The 22,124-nt window shown below is 34.5% G+C and overlaps 1 protein-coding gene across 2 annotated transcripts in view; it reads left to right on the top strand.

Annotated features, from left to right (window-relative positions):
• KIAA1033 (KIAA1033 ortholog) overlaps positions 1–22,124 on the top strand; it is a 35,407-nt gene continuing 13,283 nt past the window's right edge. Inside the window, exons 1-22 of one of the 2 annotated variants that reach the window (XM_004675731.2) lie at positions 1–149; positions 2,222–2,361; positions 3,255–3,308; positions 3,404–3,469; positions 4,196–4,241; positions 4,673–4,740; positions 6,832–6,914; positions 8,464–8,506; positions 8,828–8,931; positions 9,375–9,495; positions 10,675–10,798; positions 10,907–11,034; positions 11,870–12,030; positions 15,344–15,470; positions 16,181–16,306; positions 16,513–16,620; positions 17,053–17,199; positions 17,316–17,395; positions 18,533–18,638; positions 19,210–19,326; positions 20,353–20,521; positions 20,712–20,866. In XM_004675731.2, the coding sequence (XP_004675788.1) occupies positions 89–149; positions 2,222–2,361; positions 3,255–3,308; positions 3,404–3,469; positions 4,196–4,241; positions 4,673–4,740; positions 6,832–6,914; positions 8,464–8,506; positions 8,828–8,931; positions 9,375–9,495; positions 10,675–10,798; positions 10,907–11,034; positions 11,870–12,030; positions 15,344–15,470; positions 16,181–16,306; positions 16,513–16,620; positions 17,053–17,199; positions 17,316–17,395; positions 18,533–18,638; positions 19,210–19,326; positions 20,353–20,521; positions 20,712–20,866 (2,334 nt within the window). In that variant the 5' untranslated portion in view covers positions 1–88. Of the gene's footprint in view, positions 150–2,221; positions 2,362–3,254; positions 3,309–3,403; positions 3,470–4,195; positions 4,242–4,672; positions 4,741–6,831; positions 6,915–8,463; positions 8,507–8,816; positions 8,932–9,374; positions 9,496–10,674; positions 10,799–10,906; positions 11,035–11,869; positions 12,031–15,343; positions 15,471–16,180; positions 16,307–16,512; positions 16,621–17,052; positions 17,200–17,315; positions 17,396–18,532; positions 18,639–19,209; positions 19,327–20,352; positions 20,522–20,711; positions 20,867–22,124 lie in introns of those variants that run through there. The other variant, XM_012735331.1, reaches the window with a different exon arrangement.

Below are 22,124 nucleotides of genomic sequence, written 5' to 3'. Positions count from 1 at the left end.
AAGTCACGTGAGGTGACAGCGCCTTGCGGTCAGGTTGCCGTCAGCGCCCAGGCTGCTTGGGCTGTGCCTGGGGGGGGGCGTCGGGGTGATGGCGGTGGAGACTCTGTCCCCAGACTGGGAGTTCGACCGCGTTGACGACGGCTCACAGAGTAAGGGAGCGGCAGGGCCAGGGCTGCGGGCGGACGCTCCCCGGCCCAGCTCAGCCCTGGCGGCGCCCCTGCGGGTGGCTCCGCGTCGCGATCGCTGCGCTGCCATCCCGTCCGGGACGCTCTGTGCCCCTTGGGGTGTGAGGATGCGCTCTCGAGCGTTCCTGTCGGGGTGGCGGGTCCCAGCATTGGCGGGTCGGGCTGATGCTGTTGGACTCGGCGGCTGCGGCTGTGATTCTCGTGGGGAGCTCTTCGGCGCCTGGGGGAGCGGCGTCCACTCTGCAGCCCAGGGGCGCGGGCGGGGCGCGTCCTGGGAGGCCCAGCAGCCGAGGAGCTGAGCCGGCCCCTCTCCGGCCTCTCGGTCTTCACCGGCTCATCAGAGCGTTTCAATTCTAGAAAAGGCTGAAGTCCGAGTTCCTGTTTCGGTTTCCTGTTTTTCTTGCTTCCCCCCCAAACCTACTTTTGGGAGTTTGAATGTTTTTTCCTTCATGTTCTTCTAATTGTACAAGATAGACAAAAGGAACTCTTCACACGGTAAAAATAAACACGAATGTCAATTTCTCTCCGGCCACGTCCTTTCCTTAGGTTAAGTGCTGTTTTTCAGTGATGTCCTGAATTTTCCATTGCAGCTAGACAGGTTTCAGGAATTACAGCCGATCTGGTGCAAATTATGCTTTGTAAGCTCTCATTGTCTGATTTAAACTTAAAAGTCCAGTCCCTACCACCGCCCCAAAAACACGAACATTCCATTCTAGGCAGCAAAATTGAGAAGTCAAACTATCTTGGGAAACTCTACTGAAGATTAATATAAATTGGTAGTAGGTTTCTTATTTTGGTGATATTAATCTGTATATTTGACACACAGATACTGGGATGTATCCCTTGTGAATTGTTTTTTTAAATGCAGTTTTCCCAAAAGGATCACCATGTTATGATTTTGTTTTTGTTTTTCCTTTTTAAAAAATTTCTTATTTGTATACTTTGTGTTTCTTTTTACTTATTACATTTCATTTCTTTCTTACCTCTTTATTAACGTTTACCAATTTTACAACTGTTCATTATCTTATCCACAAGGAACTTTAATGTCATTCAAGGTTTTTTGTTGCCTACTAATTTTTGAATTCCCAGACCAAATAAGTAATTTAGTAGTATATTTCTCTAGCATTGCCACTAATAACTCATTTGCTCCTTAATTGGGTCTTTGGCTGGTTCTGTGGCATTTCCCATGTAACTGAGAATCAGACATGTACTTGGGATTCTGGGACTCTTACACAGTTTTATATTTAAGCTTTCACGAAGAGGAGACATTTCTTTCTTATGCTTAGTTTTCATTACTTTTTGGATGTATTTTAGACTGTCTTATATCCAGACTAATTGTTTTCCAGAATAGCCTGTGCTGATGCCATGAGGAGATGGGCACCTTAATGAACTCAATTGATCTTCCTGACTCAGAACATTAGTTGCAAAATAAGGGAGAACTGGGAACTTTACATTAGTTGGCTAGAAGATAATTTACCTATTAGGCATTATAGGAATAATTCATTGTGAAGAAAATGGGTGTGAAACCCTTGGAAAACAATAGGTATTTTTTAAGCAGTTTATTGTGAACAGAATTAAGAATTACATTTTGAAATTTTGCTTCTATGACAGCATAGATTTTTGCACCTGATTTAGGTCATGTCTGTTTCTTTTCCTACAAAAAAGTTGTTTATGACTAAGACATAGGACCAGGACACTTGAATTGTTTTAGGTTTTATTCAGATTGTTTAAAAGCCCTGGATTATAAAGTAAGTAGGATAATGACTCAAAATATTTTAAAGATATAGTTTTAAGATGATCTTTTTATATACATCTACAATGTTGCTTTTAAAAGTATTTTTTTCTATTAGGAGAAGACTGAAAGTGGATTATTGTTTAGCTTTGAAAACTTTTTTCAGGAAGTCCAGACATTCCCAAGTAATACCTTTAATAACGTTTACTACCCACTTGGTTGTGACTTTTGTAATTATTTGAAGTAAATGTCCGCTAATTCATTACCTGTACTTCTCATGTACTGTTTTAAACTTTAAATTTAGAAATTCATGCTGAAGTCCAACTTAAGAATTATGGGAAATTTCTTGAGGAGTATACATCTCAGTTGAGAAGAATTGAGGATGCACTGGATGATTCAATTGGAGATGTTTGGGATTTCAATCTTGATCCTATAGCATTAAAGGTTTGACTTGATTTGATTTTTTTTTTAATTTATGTTTACATTTTCAGCAGACACTATTTGGTGAAAACATTTTTAAAGAATGGAATTTTTTTTTTTTTTAAATTTTGAATCTGGAGACTAAATGAAACTTGAAGGAAATTGTTGATTTTTTCTTAGCAGGTGCTTTTGTTTGTTATTTTTGTGTTCTTAAAAAAAGATACAAACTCCAACTGGCCAGCTTTTTTTTTTTTTTTTCATCATTAAGAACATGAAGGTTAGGAGATAGTTTCTAGGTTTTATTTGTTTCTCATTATTGAGGTTATTTTCCGTGCAATGCATAGATTTCAATATAAATACACTGTTTATTGAGGTTGGTGAACATACAGACCCATGTAACTCCTATCTTAAGATACAACACATGTCATTGCTAGAAAGTTCCCTTTTACTATTTAACGGATCTTAATGTAGGAATAATTTTTAATGCATAAAATAAGTCACTCCTGCTGTTTATTTTGAAGTAGCTCTATCTTGTTTTATGTTTGAAACCATAGCCTGTTACCGCTGAGCTAATTATTAGCAAATCTTTAGCATTTATTATGTGCTGAGTCACATATTGGCATTTTTAGTGACAGCTTTATTAGACTATAATTCACATGTCATACTTTTTTGGATTTTACTGTATTCACATAAGTGTGGGAGAGTCAACTTCAGAACATTTTCACCAGCCCAGAAAGAAATCACGTATCTTCTAGTAGGCATTTCTGTCCCATCTGGTCTGGCGCTAGTGCTGAGTAGAGGCTTTGACACAGGTTTAAGTAGACAAACCTAGGCTCAATTTTTGTACACTTAACATTTTAATGCTTTTTTTTTTTTTTTTTCAAATAAAAAAAAAGTTTTTTCCTTTGTTTCTATAGCTTTTGCCTTATGAACAGTCTTCCCTTTTGGAACTCATAAAGACTGAAAACAAGGTATGGTTTCTTAAATTTAAAAATCTGTTTTTATAATGCATTAGCTACCTGCTAACATTTACTTCTTTTCCTATTTTCCTTACCCATGAAACTAGGTCTTAAACAAAGTCATCACTGTTTATGCTGCACTTTGTTGTGAAATCAAGAAATTAAAATATGAGGTAAAATTATTTTTGCTTTGGACTTAAAACTAAAAACATAATTTAAAAGCAAATATGTGCTTACATCTTACAGTGTACGTAAATATTAATTTTGACTGAATTTATTAAAACTTATAATAGTCGGGACTACCATTTACTAGGGACGTAGTAAGTGGAAGCACCAGGCTAACAGGAGTTTAACAGCTCTGTGACTTGCATGAGGAGCAGAGAAGGAGACAAGTCTAAGGAGGGCTAAGATGTCTCAGTAATGTCTGATACCTTTAAAAGCTGTGCTAGCTGCTAGAGACACTGATTTTCTAAATGTAACTGATTTAAAAATTATTTTTGAATTTTTAATATACATTTAGTTTTGTGTTTCTTTACTCATGAGCCATTAAAACTGTGGTAGAAGTTGGTAAACTTCATCTTTTCCTCTCTTTTTTGGTACTATGAGTTTGCTCTCTTATCTCCCATGAACTAAATGGGAAGATGTAGGATAATTAGAACGGTCAGAGAATTCAAGAGTTATGGCTAAAAACATCAAAAGGTAATTTTGTGTATCAGTCATAATATTTGGTACTCTAAAGATAAACTGAACTACCTGAATTATAAGCAGTTTTTGAATTTAAGTGAACTTGTATGTAACTGATATAGTTCTTTGCTTAATATATAGATAAAAGTTTCAACCTAGGAGTTTAAAAACAAAGGAGCATTTTTAAGATGATTTTATTTTATTTTTTTAAACAGGCTGAAACTAAATTTTATAATGGTCTCTTATTTTTTGGAGAAGGAGGTAAGTTTTAAAAGTGTTACATTGTTAATGTCATGATGCATTTTTTGAGATTGAAATGAATCAAAAGATAGACAGTTGTAAGACTATATTCTGGATTTGTGTGAGAAAATTAAGCATTAAAATTTTTGTTGGTTGCATTGTTTGGTGAGCAGGTAAAACCTGAGTGATGAAGCAGCAACATATTCTCCAAAGTATTTATGATATGTTTATAAATTGCAAGATACTATAGCTAGATGAGAATTTTCCTTGATTTCATTATTGAAACAGATACTTTAATTGTATGGGTTAATAATGGTCTCATTTTTTAAGTAACGTTTTTAATACTGTGTAGACTAGAAGATAGACTAGTGAATAAAAGTTACATTTTAAGGCATACTTACTAAGTATGAATTACAGAATTGAATTAATGATTTTCCATGTTGCTTTTAAAGCTACAGATGCCAGCATGGTGGAAGGTGACTGCCAAATTCAAATGGGTAGATTTATTTCATTCTTACAGGTAACTTGGGTTTATTTTGGGGGTAGGTTTTCTTTGAAAACTTTTCAGTAAGTTACGTATAAAAGAGTTCTGAAACCTTCAGTTGCTGAGAGTGTGTATTGTAAGGGTAAAGCATTTAGTTGGCATTGGATTATGGTTAAAGAAATCATAATTCCTGCAAAAATTTCATAGCACTTTTAGGAAAATAAGGTTTCAAAATAAGTTTCTTTGTGAAATTTCATTTATGCGCAGTCTGCCATTATGCCTTTTAAAATAATGCTTTCTACCAGGTAGAAAAAAATTGTGGTCAGAAAAACTTTTTCATGGCAATGATGAAGCTATTACATGAACAGTGATGAAGTTGTTAAAAGCATCAGCACTGACACTTCTAACCAGTTGTTTCACTGAGAGAGGCTTTTTATCACTGCAGAGTTTTAATTATTTTAGGTCTCTTGGTTTAATTTTATAAACAAGACCTAAATAACTTTTACTTCTCCTTTCCCTGTAATAAAAGGAGTGCATGTATAATATGATAAAGGCAAAACTCAGAAATAAGGAACAGTAGCCACAATCTCATCTACCTTATTCTAATTAATTGTTAAGTGTAAGGTTTGAGATGTATCATCAAATCAAACATGCTAATATATTGTTCAAGTCATATCTTTTTTTGTCGTCATTTACTTGACTTAATTGAGAGCATGTTGCAATTATTCTCTGTGGTGGTATGTGTCAATTAGGGTCTGGTCCAAAAATCCAGTTACGCAAGGTATTTTAAGAGAGGGGATTTGATATAAAGAATTAGTTACATAAGAATCAGAGGGCTAAAGAAAAAACAGTGAATTAATTCAAAGGAAGCAGATGCCATTGCTACACCCAGGGGGAAGAAGGGAAAAGGCTGGGGTAGTAAGAATCTGGGCATGCGGAGGAGGACCCCCAGGGAGGTGGTGCGCCCACCCCTGGGGCAGCACTAGGAAGCCAACCCTGAGGTGCAGTATGAGGTGGGCTCTGTGGTGCTCAATGAAGCTGGGGCTGGAACAGGAAGCCATCCCAGGGTTCCTGCTGTTTCTGTTGATGGAAACAGCTAGTAATAGAAAGGATGATCTTTTCCTGTCCTCTTTCTAGTCTCCTTTTAGTGTTATCTATTAGCAGAACCTAACAAAAATCCTCAGGGCAGGAGTCAAAAAAATGTAATTTGTGAAGGTCCTGTGAATGTGCCAATTTCTCCCTAGAGTTGCATAAACTCTGCATTTCTTATGTTGAGGATATTTTACTTGGTACGTACCCATTTATGGATGTTAGCCATTTCTCACAAATCAAATCTCATTATATAATAATTATTTATAAAATGTATGCTCATAAAAATATATAGTGTAGTTAGCTATAGTAAGGCTAGTAAGTCTATTTTGTCTGATAGGCTATCACTTCCTAGCTCTCAATCAGTCCTTTTTAATTTTTTCTCAACATTTTGGTATCAGTTTTTACTTTAAAAACTGTATATATCTAGATTTTGTTTTATATAATTTATAAATTTAGTCTTTTAATTGGTTAATTTATTCTATTTCAACTCCATTTTATATAGTCTATATCTAGACTTACATTTTATTTTGTGATTTTTGTGCCAGGTGTATTTATAGATAAGGTTAAAGGTAATGAACATTTAAAGCTTTTGGAGTGACTTCTGGAGACCCCTTCCCCATATCATCATTTCTCAAAATTGGTAACTTTTGGGCATCATCATTCCTTCAGATATCCATTCACTTATTCACTTAAGAGGACAGAAATTGATAGAGCAACTGAGGCCTAGCCAAAACGCGAGGTAGTGGGCGTTCCAAGGAGGAACCATGGGAATTGTGTGAGGAGCTGACACATCAGACTTAAAGTAGAAGTATGGACCAAACGTTGTGGGGCAAAGAGGTAGACATGACCTTGGAATGCAAGAGGTGAGTTAAGAATTAAGTACTTGATGCATGGGCCAAGTTGTCTGGCCACAGGCTGACTGGAGATCTCAGGGAAAAGTATTTTGTTTTTGTTTAACAGTTACCATAAATATCAACTGGAAATGGTGACATTTAACAAGCAACTTTGTAACATATACTCAACTTGTCATTTCAGGAACTGTCTTGTTTTGTTACCAGGTGCTATGAAGTGGTGATGAATGTAGTCCATCAGTTGGCTGCCCTCTATATCAGTAACAAGTAATGGATTTTAGATATATTTTTGCATCTATTACAGAGATACAGGAAATGTTTCCCTAAAACTAGTTAATTGTCTGAAATAGTTTTTGTTTGTTCACTCATTCCTTCACTCACTTATGCAGTATTCTTTGAATGCCCATGATACTTCAAATACTTGATGTGTAAATACTAAGACGGTTTTGATCATGATGACTGAATCCATTATCTGAATGAGCTGTTCTTGGAAGAATCTTAAAGGATTTTGGTACATAGAGCAAGGCTAATGTGGCAATAGTAGATGTACTGTGTTCTCTTCCTTTATTCCTTTCCTCTCTCTTTTACATTGAAGGTTTCCTGGCATATTAGTATCATATACAACTTCTCACACTGCAGAATCTTGGGGGTGGGTTGGGTAGAACTACGAAATTCACAATGAAATAATTTTCTGAGTAATTCTAATGATCTTCCAAGTTTAGGGAGTTTTGCCTTAAACCAAGAGGAGTGATTAAATTTTTGTTGAACCCTTACTATTTTTACTAACATAAAATGACATCTTACATTTGGTTAATACTTTCTACCTCAAGTATAACCTTATGATAACTTTGTTTAGGTCTATGACTAGGGATTCTCAGTTACAAGAACAGAAAACTGAGGCGGCCTAAACTAGGAATTTGCAAGGATTTTAGTAGTATTTAGTGTTGTTCTCCTGGCCTCCAGTCCATGCATTGTTCTTACTGTACTTTAAATCTCATTACACACTGGAACACTGTGTTAGCTGCTTCCCTTTTTCACGTTTCCCCCCTCAGTCAGGTAGGTTTTTTATGCGCTGTCCTTTCACTGAACCTCTGTTTAAGGCAGAAGGGAGCAAGAGCATAACTCCCCCAACCCCTGCCGTGCTGGTGTGTCATTAAGAGGACACCCTACCACCATACCCTGCCCACAAAAGTTGAAACTTACTGAATTTTTAAAATACTCTGTTGTGAATATGTACCTGTACTTTGACATTCAAGTACTGTTATAAATTATCGTTGAGTAAATTGAATTTCTAGGATACAAAATTTGAATTATCCTAGGCTTTTGATTTTGGCATAATCCTAGTTTTGAGTATTTTCAGCAGGGATGAGCATCTTCAAGTAAACCTGACTAAAGAGAGGACTAGTTCCCGAATGCCAATTTGGGTAGACCATACAATCTCACTGGGAATTGGCATCTCTACTAGTTCAGAAAGAAATGAAAGAAAAAGCTCTGCCATATCCTACCTCCATCCTAAGCGAGGTCCTTTCAGTGTAATGGCTCAGCTTTTGGGTCTCAAGCTGTCACGGCCCCACTTACTGAGTTGGCTACAGGCCAAGGCAGCCCACACTCTGTGTACCAGTCAGCTCCCTTCTTGGGGAAGTGGAGTATGGTAGCAATTCCTTGAGTCTCTTCAGTTTTAGTTACTAAAGCCTAAAATGAAGATAAATACACATTAAATTCCAATACTTCTACAACTATGTGTTTTCCTTAAAATAAAAGTTAACTGTGACACAAAAGGCTTTTTTTAACCTCAGTATTATTTCATTTATTACAGGATTGCACCCAAAATTATAGAGACAGCTGGAGTTCACTTTCAGGTAAAAGTGATTTAACTAGACATGCAAAACTAAATTTATTATACTTCACTGTTGTATTATTGTATTATTTGGGATTAAAACAGTTATAGCAAGATTCCTCAGACTTATTTATTTTTGCATTTGTTCTGTGAAGATGCTGTGAACCTATTTATGGTTAATTGTTCATTTGTGGGTAGTTTCATTTGTCAATAGCACAATAAACTAATTTATTCATTGCTTTAGTTAATTTGATGATTTTCCCTAAATTTAACCTTAAAAATACACATAAACCTAATCTTCTAACTATTGATTAAATAATAATCATTAAAAGTTTTTTGACAGACTATGTATGAGCACTTGGGAGAGCTACTAACAATTTTGCTTACTCTGGATGAAATTATTGATAATCATATCACATTGAAAGACCACTGGACTATGTATAAAAGGTGAGTTAGCTAGAATATTTAAAATATTCTCTTGCTTTATATTAGTAACATGTTAGGAAAATGACTTGGAAGTCTGTATTTTGCAGTCTGTCATATAAACTGTTTTAACTATAAAATGATACTTGCATAAAGCATCCTAATTCTTAAAGTATAGGAGAATGTTATTTTGATTACCTTAGAGTTCATTTCTTTCCATGACAATTGTTTTTTCCTGCGATTGTTTTTATTTCATTGTCTACACCAAGACTTTTAAGGTCAAGTTGTTTTATTTTTTCATTCATCAATATTGACTAAATGTCTGGTATCCAAATAACAGGTATCTAAATGCATGATTAGAAAATTAAATATAAGGATTGTTTTAGTTGACATTTAAAATGTATAGAACCATGCAAGAAATATAAATACTTTATGATGCAAACTTAAGTCTTATAATCTTCCACAAGGTTACTGAAATCTGTCCATCACAACCCTTCAAAATTTGGAATTCAGGAAGAAAAGCTAAAGCCATTTGAAAAATTCTTATTGAAACTAGAAGGGCAGTTACTTGATGGAATGATATTTCAGGTAAGAGAGCTATTCAGGCTCTGAAATAGAATTACATAGTTGATCCAGCTCAAAATTATAGTAGGACACGTCTGTTGAATGTTTTTCCTTAAAAAATGTGTTGACTTAAAAAAAAAAAATGTGTTGACTTACAACATTGTTAGTGTACTAAAATGTAATTATTTCAGTATTGAGTAGCAAACAAAATAATGTACTAGTTGTATTTGGGATGATGTTCTTTTTAAGTTATGTGAAGGGTAAAGCCATTCAAGGATAAATGATTTTGTTAAGAACTGCGTATGTTGTTGCTCCTAGATTTGAAAGTTTGTGGACTACCTTTCAAAGTCCGTTTAATTCTTCCTACACTCAAGGAACTTATTTGGGTCTTACACAGTTGAGATAGCTTCTCACACCATATGGCTATTTAAATTAGAATTAAATTCACTTCTGCCACACTAGCAACATTTTAAGCACTTTGTAACAACATTTAATCATTTTATTGTGCTCCTTAAATTTATATACTTTATATTTCCATACCTCAAGAAACCTGGGGGTAAAACAGCCATGTGTAGTTTATGACTAGCCAGTATGGCAAAGTAGCATATTTCTGTCATCACAGAAAGTTCTGTCTGACAGTTATGCTTTGTGTAGTTTCCACCAGAATGCATTTTATCCTTTTTAAAATCTGCTTCAAGTTACCTTTAATTTATATTTTGCTTGATCACAATTTTAAGAAATTGACCTCACTGGTGATGTAGATTTTACTGTTAATCTATTAGATTCAGGAGATACTCCTTTTTGTTATTTATTATTTTGCTAGGGTACACTTATAAGAAGGTGCTACAAAACTACTAGTAAATTAAAAAGGTAAACTCATCTTAAAAGTACAATCTCAAATAATCCAGACATGTTATCCAATGCTTCATCAAGTTTATCTTCTCTACATTCCTGAGTGTTAACTGTGTGTATCTCTTCAAGCAGAATGATAAAGTTTTTGATATGGTTTAGTTACTTTCACTTGAATATATTTTTGCTGCACATTTTCCATTCAGAGGGAGTTAGAGATTAATGTAAAATCCTAAGCTTTAGTGTTAGAAAATTAAAATGATAAATGTAGTTTATCACGTACTTTGTATTTAAATCTGCTTTAATAACTTATTATCGAGGATCTAAATGTCTCCTTAAATGTTTCCTGTCTAGGCCTGCATTGAACAGCAGTTTGATTCTCTCAATGGAGGGGTATCTGTGTCAAAAAACAGCACTTTTGCTGAAGAATTTGCACACAGTATTCGTTCAATTTTTGCCAATGTGGAAGCCAAACTTGGTAATATAAAATGCTTTTTGGTGTTTTGTTTATGAAGTTTCATTTCTTTGAAGGCAGAATTTTATTTTATTTTGTTTTCTTTTACTCTCATGTTACTGATTTTATAAGGAGAACCTTCTGAAATTGACCAGAGAGATAAGTACGTTGGAATTTGTGGACTGTTTGTACTGCACTTTCAAATTTTTCGAACTGTTGATAAAAAGTTTTATAAGTCTTTATTGGATATTTGTAAGAAGGTAAGAACTTGGTTTTTTTTTTTAATTGAGTAGATGAAAAAGTTTTTAAATAAAAGTGGATATTTTAGTCCTACTTGCAAATTTTTGTAATAATAATTAAAAATTGTTACTATTATTTATATTTAATAATTTCAATAAAATTCAGGTATTTTAAATTAACTTTGAATAATCACAAACATGGTATCATAATATCCATTTTTAACATCCAAACATTCCAGAGATAAAATAACAGTAACTGAAAATATCCCTTGTGCCACATTATGTGTGTGTGTATAAATATATACACATAAGCTATATTTTCTATTTATATTTATGCACACTAATGGATGTTTCCTAGAATTTTTTCTCCTATTACTACTGTTCTTGCTTTTCTTCTTGCCACCTGTTCTCATTGTTGAAGTAGAAGTCTTCTGTGTCTTTGCTATTTCCCTGATATAGTACCTGGTTTTACAATAGAAAATATAGCTTATGTGTAGAGTCAAGTGATACATGACTGGGAAAACCCAGTTATCTTAGGTATTTAGTTTTCATTGATAAAGTTAAGTTTATTAGGCTTCATATTTCTGTTTACTTTTTGCATATTTTTATTGATTAGAACATTTGTGAGATTTTTTGTGTATGTTATTTAATATGTAAGCAGAGTAAGTTACCGTCATGTTCTACACTAGGTATAGGAATATCTTAACTCTGTAAAATATGTGACTCCGTCTTAATGAATTCTTAGGGTTATTTGTCCTTGAAATAAAGTGTCTTCCAATGTGTATTGTAGTGCTATTAGACAGCTTGTTGTTTAACCTGTATGTAATGATTTTCCTTGCTGTGTTTGCTATTTCAGGTGCCAGCCATCACACTAACTGCTAATATTATTTGGTTTCCTGATACTTTTTTGATTCAGAAAATACCAGCAGCTGCCAAACTTCTAGACAGAAAAAGTCTTCAAGCCATTAAAATACACAGAGATACTTTCCTACAGCAGAAAGCTCAGTCACTTACCAAGTAAGTTTATAAATACCCATTGTGAAATCACTAGATATTTTATCTTTTCAAGTCTTATACTGATTCTTAATATGGAAATCATTTGAATTATAAGATCAAATGCACTCCTTTATTATTTGAGAAAAAGTTAGGTAATCACTATGAGATTAATTTTCGAGGAATCTTTTTGTTATGTGTTTGTTTTAAAAGTTTTGGGCTTAATTTTAAGATGTAAGCAACATGTACTTTCTGAAGGTTTGTTTAGATGTTAATATATATGTGCATCTATACACATACATATATAATTTATCACATACATCAGTATTTTTTGACAATACAATGAAATCTGCAGACGTCACTAGGTGACATAACCAACACTGTTTGTTCATGATTCAGTGATGATTTTTTTTGAGGGGCTTGACTTATTCATTTGATATACTTTGTATGACTGTAATATGGATGCATATGTACAAGTCAAAAAATACTAATAATTTAAAGGGGAAAAATAATTGGCTCCTGCCCACAGTACTGCAGTCCTATTCCCTAAAAGAACACTTTTAACAGTTTCTTCCAACATTTACATTCTTATTTTTTGTTTAACGCTTATTGTATAAATTTCCAAGTATGCACAAACTAGAGAAAATAGGAAAAGAACCCTGATGTTCCCATCATTTTGCCTTAATAACTAAATTAACTATGCATTCTTATGTGCATAGACTGCTAAATTTACTTGTTGACCTCCTGAAGATTTGAAAGTGACATGGATTTAACTGGTCACAATTACCTGTGATATGGTTAAAGGATAGTAAGAATGTTTATCCACTTCCTGGATAATGGGAAAAGGAAGCGGAAATGGGATCACTGTGACTCAGTGGGAGGAATATGCCTATGATATAAAAATTACCTTAAAGCATCTCTTAATATTTCTGAGTCCTGTGACTGAAGTTGGTGGAAAAGGACAGCCGCTTATTGAGGCAGAACTACTTATGACAGACTCCAGAGCTCCCTAAACAGAGTTAAGGAGGGATGAAGACTTAAGTTTGAATTTGGATTAAAAGGAGGAATTTCAATACGAAAGACAAATCAGGTTGAGTGGTGATAAATAAAAAATAGATGTGGACACTTTAGTAATCATGTGTTTGCTACTCCTTGCAGTGCGCTGCAGTTGCTGAAGCTGCTAGTACATACCTAGAGTACGTTAATCACTAGGGTCCAGGATGTGGAAGTCATATTGCCTTATTCATTGCAATTGATAATCCCAAGTCTATATAAGCTCATGATTAGTGTTTGGTGGTGGCACATTTTAAGAGGACCACAATTTGCAGCACCCCTACATGAAGTTGATCAGGAATTCAGAAGGGATGAGAACCATGGTCTTTCAAACTCATTGAAGAGTTTCTTTATAGTTTGACCTTTAAGTCAGAAATCCAAGGAATCATATGGTGGCTTTTACTTAATACTTGAGGTACCTTCAGGATGAGGAGGGAACAGATTTAGTCTCTGTGGCCCTAGAAAGTTGAGCTAGAACCAAAAGATGAAGATGACAGATAATAATCTGCACTGTGAAACAGGCGTTATGCTAAAGGCTTTAAATGTGCCATCTTACAGAAACTCTGTGCCAATCTTCTATGTGGGGAACAGTAAAGTTATAACAACTGTCAGCTGAAAACTATTACAAGAATTTCACATGTGCCATCATCTTTGAGTATCAGAAAATCCTATGAGGCAGATACTGTTATTGTCTTTTTTTAAGACGAGAAGATTGAAGTATAGAGAGATTAAATCCAATCTGCCCAAGTTTAAACAACTAATAGGTGGCAGAGCTAGGCAGGCCAACTCCAGAGCACAAACTATTAACTGCTATGTAGTAATATTTTTATTGCATTTTAGTTAAGGAAAATGAGACTTTCAGAAGTGAACTTAGCCAGGTCCCACAGCTGAGTTTGCCAGAGATGCCATGTGAAGCCTTGCCAATCCTACTTGGGAGCCTCTGCCACAGGAGAGCGTGCAGGCCACGCTGAGTGGTGATCTTACTCAGCTGTGCAGGCAGACTGTAGGTGACCATCTGTCCAAGGTGCTGAAGGGAGTTTGACTGAGAGGGCTTCCAAAAATTCCCCATGTGATATCGTTATGTGTTTCTAAATTTGACTCCCAAAATATGCCAGGTAGTCACCATAGCGCTCCTTGGAGCCAAAAGGGGAACTGTCTTTCATCTTGCAATTCTGCCAAAAATGAAAATTCACTGAAGGAAACAGTGGAGGAGCAAGATGGTGTGATCAACATGAACTTTATAATCTGATATTTTAGAAAAAGTTGAGGGAGTGACTAAGAACTGTCACCATCAGGCCCCAGAATTCTTACGTCAGTGAGGAGGACACAGTGGCAGTTTCCCTGCCCCCAGGCAGGCACCACCCGCCCAGGGCGCAGGCCAGCTACTTGCCTGGGTATGGGGTGTGTAGGAGGTTGTGTTTTTTCATTCACAACCATTTTACAGCTGGAAATAATGACTTTACAGGGTAGAGGTAGGAATCTTTGTTTCAGATCTCCATACAACACTTAATATACAAGTGTTGACACTTTTGTTGGGGCAGGTGGTTGTTTCTTCTTAGTGTTCTTCCTCTTTGAACTTTGAAGTGGGCAATCAAATAGGACCCTTTGTCACTTTGGACTCCTGTTGTCAATTAAGTTGCTTTCAAAACTGAAGCAGTTTCATTTTTACATATTTACAAAAGACAAAGATCAACTGACAGCGGGATGTAGGAGTGATGAGTGAAAGTGACAGACAGCCTGTTTTATACTACAGCGTGAGATGCAAGACTGAGTGTTCTTGAGTACTGTGCTCCCATGGTTCCTTTCTGTCTGATGGTTTTGACAAGACTGCTCTCAAAGCAGTCTCCATAGTGCTTTTGCTGATGACTCTTCCCTTCTCTCCTGTGCAGTGTATTCCTGCTGAATCCTGATCACAACCACATCCTTAAAATGGGAGACCTTGTTCTAGGACCCTGCCCTATGTATTCAAGTTTTAAATCGAATCATCCATATGTTCATATTCAACATCCTATCTAGAATATAAGCTTCATGGGGGCAGGGCTTTTGTCCATTTTGTTTAACTGCTGGTTTTTGTTTTCAGCTCTGAGAAACAGTGTTTGGCTTGTATAGGCATTCTGTTAAGTAATGGTTGATTGAGTAGATTAGGTGCATGTGATACCTGTATTTTGAAAACCAGAAGGATGAAATGACTGCTGTGAGGAAATATTTTATCACAACCACTATGAAGAAATGAAAATGAATGTTTTTTACTTTGCAAAGTAACCTCAATATTTTCCTTCATTAGAGATGTACAGTCTTACTACGTCTTTGTGAGCTCATGGATGATGAAAATGGAATCCATTTTATCTAAAGAGCAGAGAATGGATAAATTTGCTGAAGACCTCACCAATAGATGTAATGTTTTTATACAGGTAGCTGCATCTTCTTTCTAAGACTATTTGGAAGTCATTTCTTTGTTAATCCAATTTATAGGAATTATAATTGGAAAGTAATGAGAAAGGTTATGATGTATTTTTGTTTTTAAGATTGATTTGGTTATGGTGGGATCCAAGTGGCTTATTAATTGATTTTTCCCCTAATATTTGCTTTTAAAATTACAATTTCCTTCAAAGCATGACTTTTAAAGCTTATATTCTATAAGAGGACATGTATGCAGATAGTTTTAGAAACAGTTAGTCTAAATTATAAAGAATTCACTTGGAACTGAGAATTACCTCTTAGTTTTTAGTTCCTAGTCCATTTAGTATCCTGAGCTTTTGTCTTAAGCTGGCAGGTAAGACAAGGATGAATAGAAACCTTTCTGACATCCAGATTGTTTCTCAAAATGTTTTTTGTTTTGTTTTGTTTTATGGGAGGTTTCTTTAGCTGGAATTAAACGGTATAATTTCAGCAGTACTAAACTTCTGGCATATGATAGGTTAAATAAACTTTTAAGGGCTTCTTTGAAACCTAACTACCATGTATAGTATTGTGTGAGAAAGAGTATTTGAAAATCTCAAGAGCTGACTTTAAAATGAACTTTATAAACATTGGCAAGTTAATTATTACAAAGGAATGAAATCTTGAAATGAAATCTTGAAATGAAACTTTGTGATTATAATCTGTTTCTGTTTTTTAATAGGGCTTCTTATATGCATATAGTATTAGTACTATTATTAAAACCACAATGAATCTCTACATGTCCATGCAAAAGCCAATGACCAAAACCTCAGTAAAAGCATTATGCAGGCTTGTTGAGCTTCTTAAGGTAGGTTTTCCTTTGCTTTACCTTGCTATTATATTGACAAAAGACCTTGGCTTAATTAAATTAGGTTGTTCTGGTAAGGCTTGATTTCTTGATTATATGAAAATAATAGCTAGGGGAAGTATACTTTCAGTGGGATTAAAGAACTAGCCATTAAAAAACATCTGTAAAAGTTTTAATTTCAGAAAGCTCCATCTGATTATTTTTAGGCAATACAGCATATGTTCTACAGGCGAAGCATGGTTGTGGCTGATTCGGTGTCACATATAACACAGCACCTTCAGCACCAGGCTCTCAATTCTATTTCTGTGGCCAAGGTATGAATGTTAATGTGTTTTCACATTTGTATGTTTTATTCCATTCCTTTAAACATAGGATTTTTGGTTATTTATCTACTTGGTATTTTAGGATTTTTTTTACTTAGAGTGAACTTGTAGCATGTAATACATTAACAGACACCTACATTTAAAAAAGACTGCTTGCACTTTAAAAGTAAGCATTTTTTGAAAGGATTTCCTTATTAACATGGGCGTTTTTAAGGATGCCTAGTATAGTTGCTCACGGTGCTGAGAGATAATATAGATAATATAACAGAAGCAAAGCACATACCATCAAAACTCTTCAGGGAAAATAATTAAGTGCCTTTAAATTGAACTGCAGAAATGATAACTGAGAAACTGTTCTTCTAGGTCTTCTGTTATTCCTTCAGAGATAAAGCTAGTAATTTCTCTTCTTTCATTATCTTTAAGAAAAGAGTAATTTCTGACAAAAAGTACAGTGAACAGCGTCTTGATGTGCTCTCTGCTCTGGTTCTGGCTGAAAACACTCTGAATGGACCGAGCACAAAGCAGCGACGACTTATTGTTTCTCTAGCACTAAGTGTGGGCACACAAATGGTGAGAATACTACTGCTTACGGGATAAAAGTGAGCCTTGAGATTTGACAGATTACCTGTTACTGACCCAAAAAATCTGTCCTCATTTTCACTGCCTGTTTTCTTCCCTCCTGCTAGAAAACATTTAAAGATGAAGAACTCTTTCCACTTCAAGTCGTCATGAAAAAGCTGGATCTAATTAGTGAACTTAGAGAAAGGTAAATGAGGGGTGTGGTGACACTCAAAAGACAGGCCTGATGGACATGACAGTTCTCCGCTTAGCATAACAAGAGAAGAAATACCACCCTAACAGACCAGTGGCTCTGTGTGACTTCTTTGGTGTAACCAACTTGAGGCCATGACAGATCCTATTTCTTTAGCCGCGCTTCTACAGTGACGGTGTAGTTTCCAGAAAAGCCCGTGTGCGAGACTGTTCTGGAGCTCTCAGGGCAACGGGGAGGCCCCGATGCTACTGTGATTGTTCTGCTGGGAATCTTTTGTGAGATGTTAAAATCACTACTTTATACCAAAGCTGACCTGTTTGTGAGAAGCTTACACTGCTATGTGGTATAGTCCTAGGTAATTTTATTTTGAGACTTGAATTTGAACTACATTGTTGGTACCCAGTCACTAAGATAAATTAGGTTTTAGAAGGCATATACATACCTTCTTGTCGCTTTGTTTTCTTTTAATATAGTATTAAATTTCTTGAGGAGTAAACAGATTTTCTGAATTTTGATTCCCAACCATGTTAAGCATACAGCATCCTTTTAATATCTCTACTTCTAACTGTTTTTTGTTCCAAGAAGCCGACATTTTTGTAGTTTTTAGTGGCATTTAAATTTTTCATTTTTGGAAGAAATATTGAGCCTTCTATATTATAAGATTTATGATAATCTTATTGTTCCATAAGCACTTAATAAGATTATAAACAGGTTAAGTGTAGTGGGGAGTTCTTTGGTCAAATTTCTTTAAAAGGTTCTTTCAGTTTTGAGACAGGTAAAATAGTACATATAGTACAAGTATTATAAGTCTAGTCACATCAACTAACACTAAAAATACATTATTTTAAATGCCTCTATTTAAAAATGACACTTGTTCAAGTCTGTTTAAAACCTGAAACATGTAGAACTCTGACAGTGCTATGTTATTGGTAATGGTATTTTATTACTTTTGTTCAGTTTGAAAAGATATTTATTTTGTGGCTTTTCTGTACTAATTTTGGGTTACATGATATAGAGAATGCCAAAATGATTAAGAGAGCACTTTTACAACCTTTATATAATGCCATTCCTGTTATTATTTTTTCTGGGTATTTCAATTTTGGTACCACTAATTACTGCTTTGCATTGTAGAATCCAAACACAATGTGACTGTTGTTTTTTATACTGGCATCGGGCAGTCTTCCCAATTTACTTAGATGATGTATATGAAAATGCTGTTGATGCAGCCAGATTACATGTAAGTAACGAATAATATTGAGAATAAATTCGTCATTTTTTGTCACTGTACCAACCATTCTAATTAGTTCTAGTTGATCACTTGATGTATAGAAACCATTTTAAAATTGACTGCTAATGCTGTTTTGTACAATGTTATGCTTATTCAATAAATATTTATATAGTTTATAGCTAAATTTTATATGAATACTACTGAATTAATTTTAATACCTTTAACTGTTTCTGTCATTCCTAATCATTCCCATTTCACTTAATTTATATCTCAGTAGTCTGACATTGAGTTGTCAGCCAGTACATGTTACTCAGATCTTTCTATTTCTTTATGGAAATAAGCATGTTTGAATGCTCAAGACTGGAAATAATAAATGGATGTGATTTGTTGTATGTGTATTAAAATACAGGCTTTAGAAAATAAAGCCTGACTCATAGGAAAGTAAAATAGTTATTTGTAAAAAACCAGTTATGTTTCAGATTGAGACTTTGTTTTTTGAGATAGATAATTAAGCTTTGTAACATTACTTAGATCAGAATCTGCTTTTTCTGAATGCGCATGCGTTCTCGTTTTCTTTTAGTACATGTTCAGTGCTTTACGCGACTGCGTGCCTGCTATGACGCACGCAAGGCATTTAGAATCATACGAGATCCTTCTGGATTGCTATGACAAGGAAATCATGGAAATTTTAAATGAGGTAATAACCTATTTGAGTTGAAAAACTTGAAACACGTATTTGGAGAAAACATGCACTGCTTGGAATAACTTTTTAGATTGAATCAGACTTTTACTAAGTTAGAATTATATCACTATGTCACAAAATTAGTATATCTGTCACAAAAGGAACTTTTTAGTTACAATATCACAACTATGATAGGTTGTTTTTTAGTTCCTAATTTTTACATAGAAACCCAGACTAGGAATTTAGAATTTTTTTACTTTAGTAAATAGTGTATATTTAAAGTTCTGCTTATTAGAAGAATGTAAATGTAAAACTGATTCGAATATCAAGTGCTGCTACTGATGTCTCATTTTGCAAATAGAGAAAATTATATATTTGAAAGACTTGTGTTACATAAATAATATAGCATGTCCCTTCCTGGTTTAATGAAGTGTGTATTTATGTGCTGAGATCTTTAAAGTTAAATTTCCACCTAGCAACATTTTTATTTAGAGGAAAGAATTAAAAATGACTACATCACAATATAAGCCTACACAGTTTGATAATACCATGGGAAATTTTGCATTTTCTTATGCCAAACATTCTTATTTGAATATTAGGGACCTGTCTAGAACTTTATAATAAACTAGAACAGATGATTAATTTTCTTGTCCTTATCCCCTTTTATGGTCACCAGGAAGCCTGGGACCTTTCCTCGTTTGTTGCTGGTTCCCACACATTTTATAGTTTATAGTTGCTATTTGTGTTCCTTGCAGTAAAACCATCAGAAATAGCTTTTTGATATTCTTTTCAAGGGGACTAAAGAAAATAAAAGTTTAGAATTTATTTAGCAGCTCCCTGGTCAAAAAAGTCATTGGTTTAAATGTAGAGCCAAATAATTTTGACTTTCTCAATAGTAAACATTTTACCATAAAGTATTTAGACCCTTAAGGCAGTTTCGCTGAGTATAAAATTCCAAACCTGAAAGCATAGGAATCTAGGGGAATGATACAACTGGGTTATCATTTTGAAAAATGAAGGTATCAATTCTTTTGTGAACAGCATTTGCTGGATAAGTTGTGCAAAGAAATAGAGAAGGATCTGCGACTTTCTGTGCACACTCACCTAAAGCTGGATGACCGAAATCCTTTCAAAGTTGGCATGAAAGACCTGGCTCTTTTTTTCTCTCTGAATCCAATTCGGTTTTTCAATCGTTTCATTGACATTCGTGGTGAGTAGTCTGTTTTTTGTTTTTTTTTCCTTAGAGTTATAGTCATTTATTCTTTAATTCTTTACTATATCTTTTATTTCAATAGCTTATTAAAGGAGATTTAATGTTCAAAAATAAGTTGTTTGAGGAATTAGTTCTATTCTCTTTCTGCTCTTTTATGAAGCAAAACATTTTTACAATTTTTTGGTAGCTTACGTGACTCACTACCTGGACAAGACTTTCTACAATTTGACAACAGTCGCCCTTCATGACTGGGCCACTTACAGTGAAATGAGGAATTTAGCGACTCAGCGCTATGGGCTGGTCATGACAGAGGCACACCTGCCCAGCCAGACGTTGGAACAGGTATTGTATAAAGGCATTTTGGACGTTGTAGCATGATTACAGTACTTATTTAAGAAATCTTTTTTAGATTCTCTTAACTGAGTATGTTTTTATTTTTTAAGAAAATAGTTAATACCTGAAACCTCTTACTCAACAAAATTAAAAAATTAGAGGGTATTATTTGCTTTAGAGATAATTTATAAGAGATTTTCTGTTTACACTTAGCTTTGTTGAGGCTATGAAACATATATAGATTTAGAGATAGCTTTTTAGAAACATACTGGCATAGTGAGATGACTTTTAAAATTGTAAAGTCTAATCAAGGACACAACTAAGATTTTAAACTAGATATAAAATGTGAGCTTTAATACTTTAGGAAAAATGGTTAAATTTCTGATTATAAATGTATTTGTTATTAAAATGATAAATGCAAAGAAACATTTAGCTTCATGAGTTCAGTGAATTAGTTTTATAATATGGCAGCATTTCATAAGTGCAATGCTTTGAGTTTTCAGTTAACTGTAATTTTAAGACAATTCATATATTTACAAAAAGACATTTAGTTCTAAAATTTGCAGATCATAATTTTTCATTATCATGCTGCTCATAATAACCATTTTTGTATCAGTTTGTGTATTGTTCCGTCCATTCATTTATACATTTACTATTTACCAAAAAATGTTAGGCACTGAACTAGGAATTCAAAAATAAATAGAAATAGTCCCAGTGCATAACATATATACAATAATAAATTTCATAATAAATATGAGAAAAGATCATCTACCTCATATAATAAAATGTGAGAAAAGTTGTAATAAGAACTTAAAAGGGTTATTGTGATGCTACAGTGAGCTTTAGAAAAGCTGAAGGACAGTTAATATAACACAGTTAGCTGTTTTGAGTACTGCCTGAACAATGAAGGAAAGGAAACTTGTCCATTTAAGACCTTATAGTGTAGTTAAGAGAAGCATAAAAATTTACAATTAAAATCCCTGGGTTCTGCCTCTTCCTAGCTATTTGACCTTTATTTTCTTCACCTGTGGAATTTAGAAGACTGTTACCTTATTTTGTGAGATCACATATAAAGTGCCTGAAAATAGTATGTATTTTATAAATACCACCCTATATCCTATCTTTTAAAATCTGGTCATTAGGTGACCTTGAGAAGACACATGTTCTCAAGGCTGGTGGGGGAAATGATTATGAGTCATGAATCTTCCAGTGTTTAAACTTAACTGTCCCTGTCTTCCACACAAAAGGGATAAGACAACATAAGCCA

The sequence above is a fragment of the Condylura cristata genome, unplaced genomic scaffold, assembly GCF_000260355.1.
Source record: "Condylura cristata isolate star-nosed mole 26May11 unplaced genomic scaffold, ConCri1.0 scaffold00004, whole genome shotgun sequence".
NCBI classification, from domain to species: domain Eukaryota; kingdom Metazoa; phylum Chordata; class Mammalia; order Eulipotyphla; family Talpidae; genus Condylura; species Condylura cristata.
Note: the sequence above shows the minus strand (reverse complement) of the source record. Positions and strands in the feature narration are given on the sequence as shown.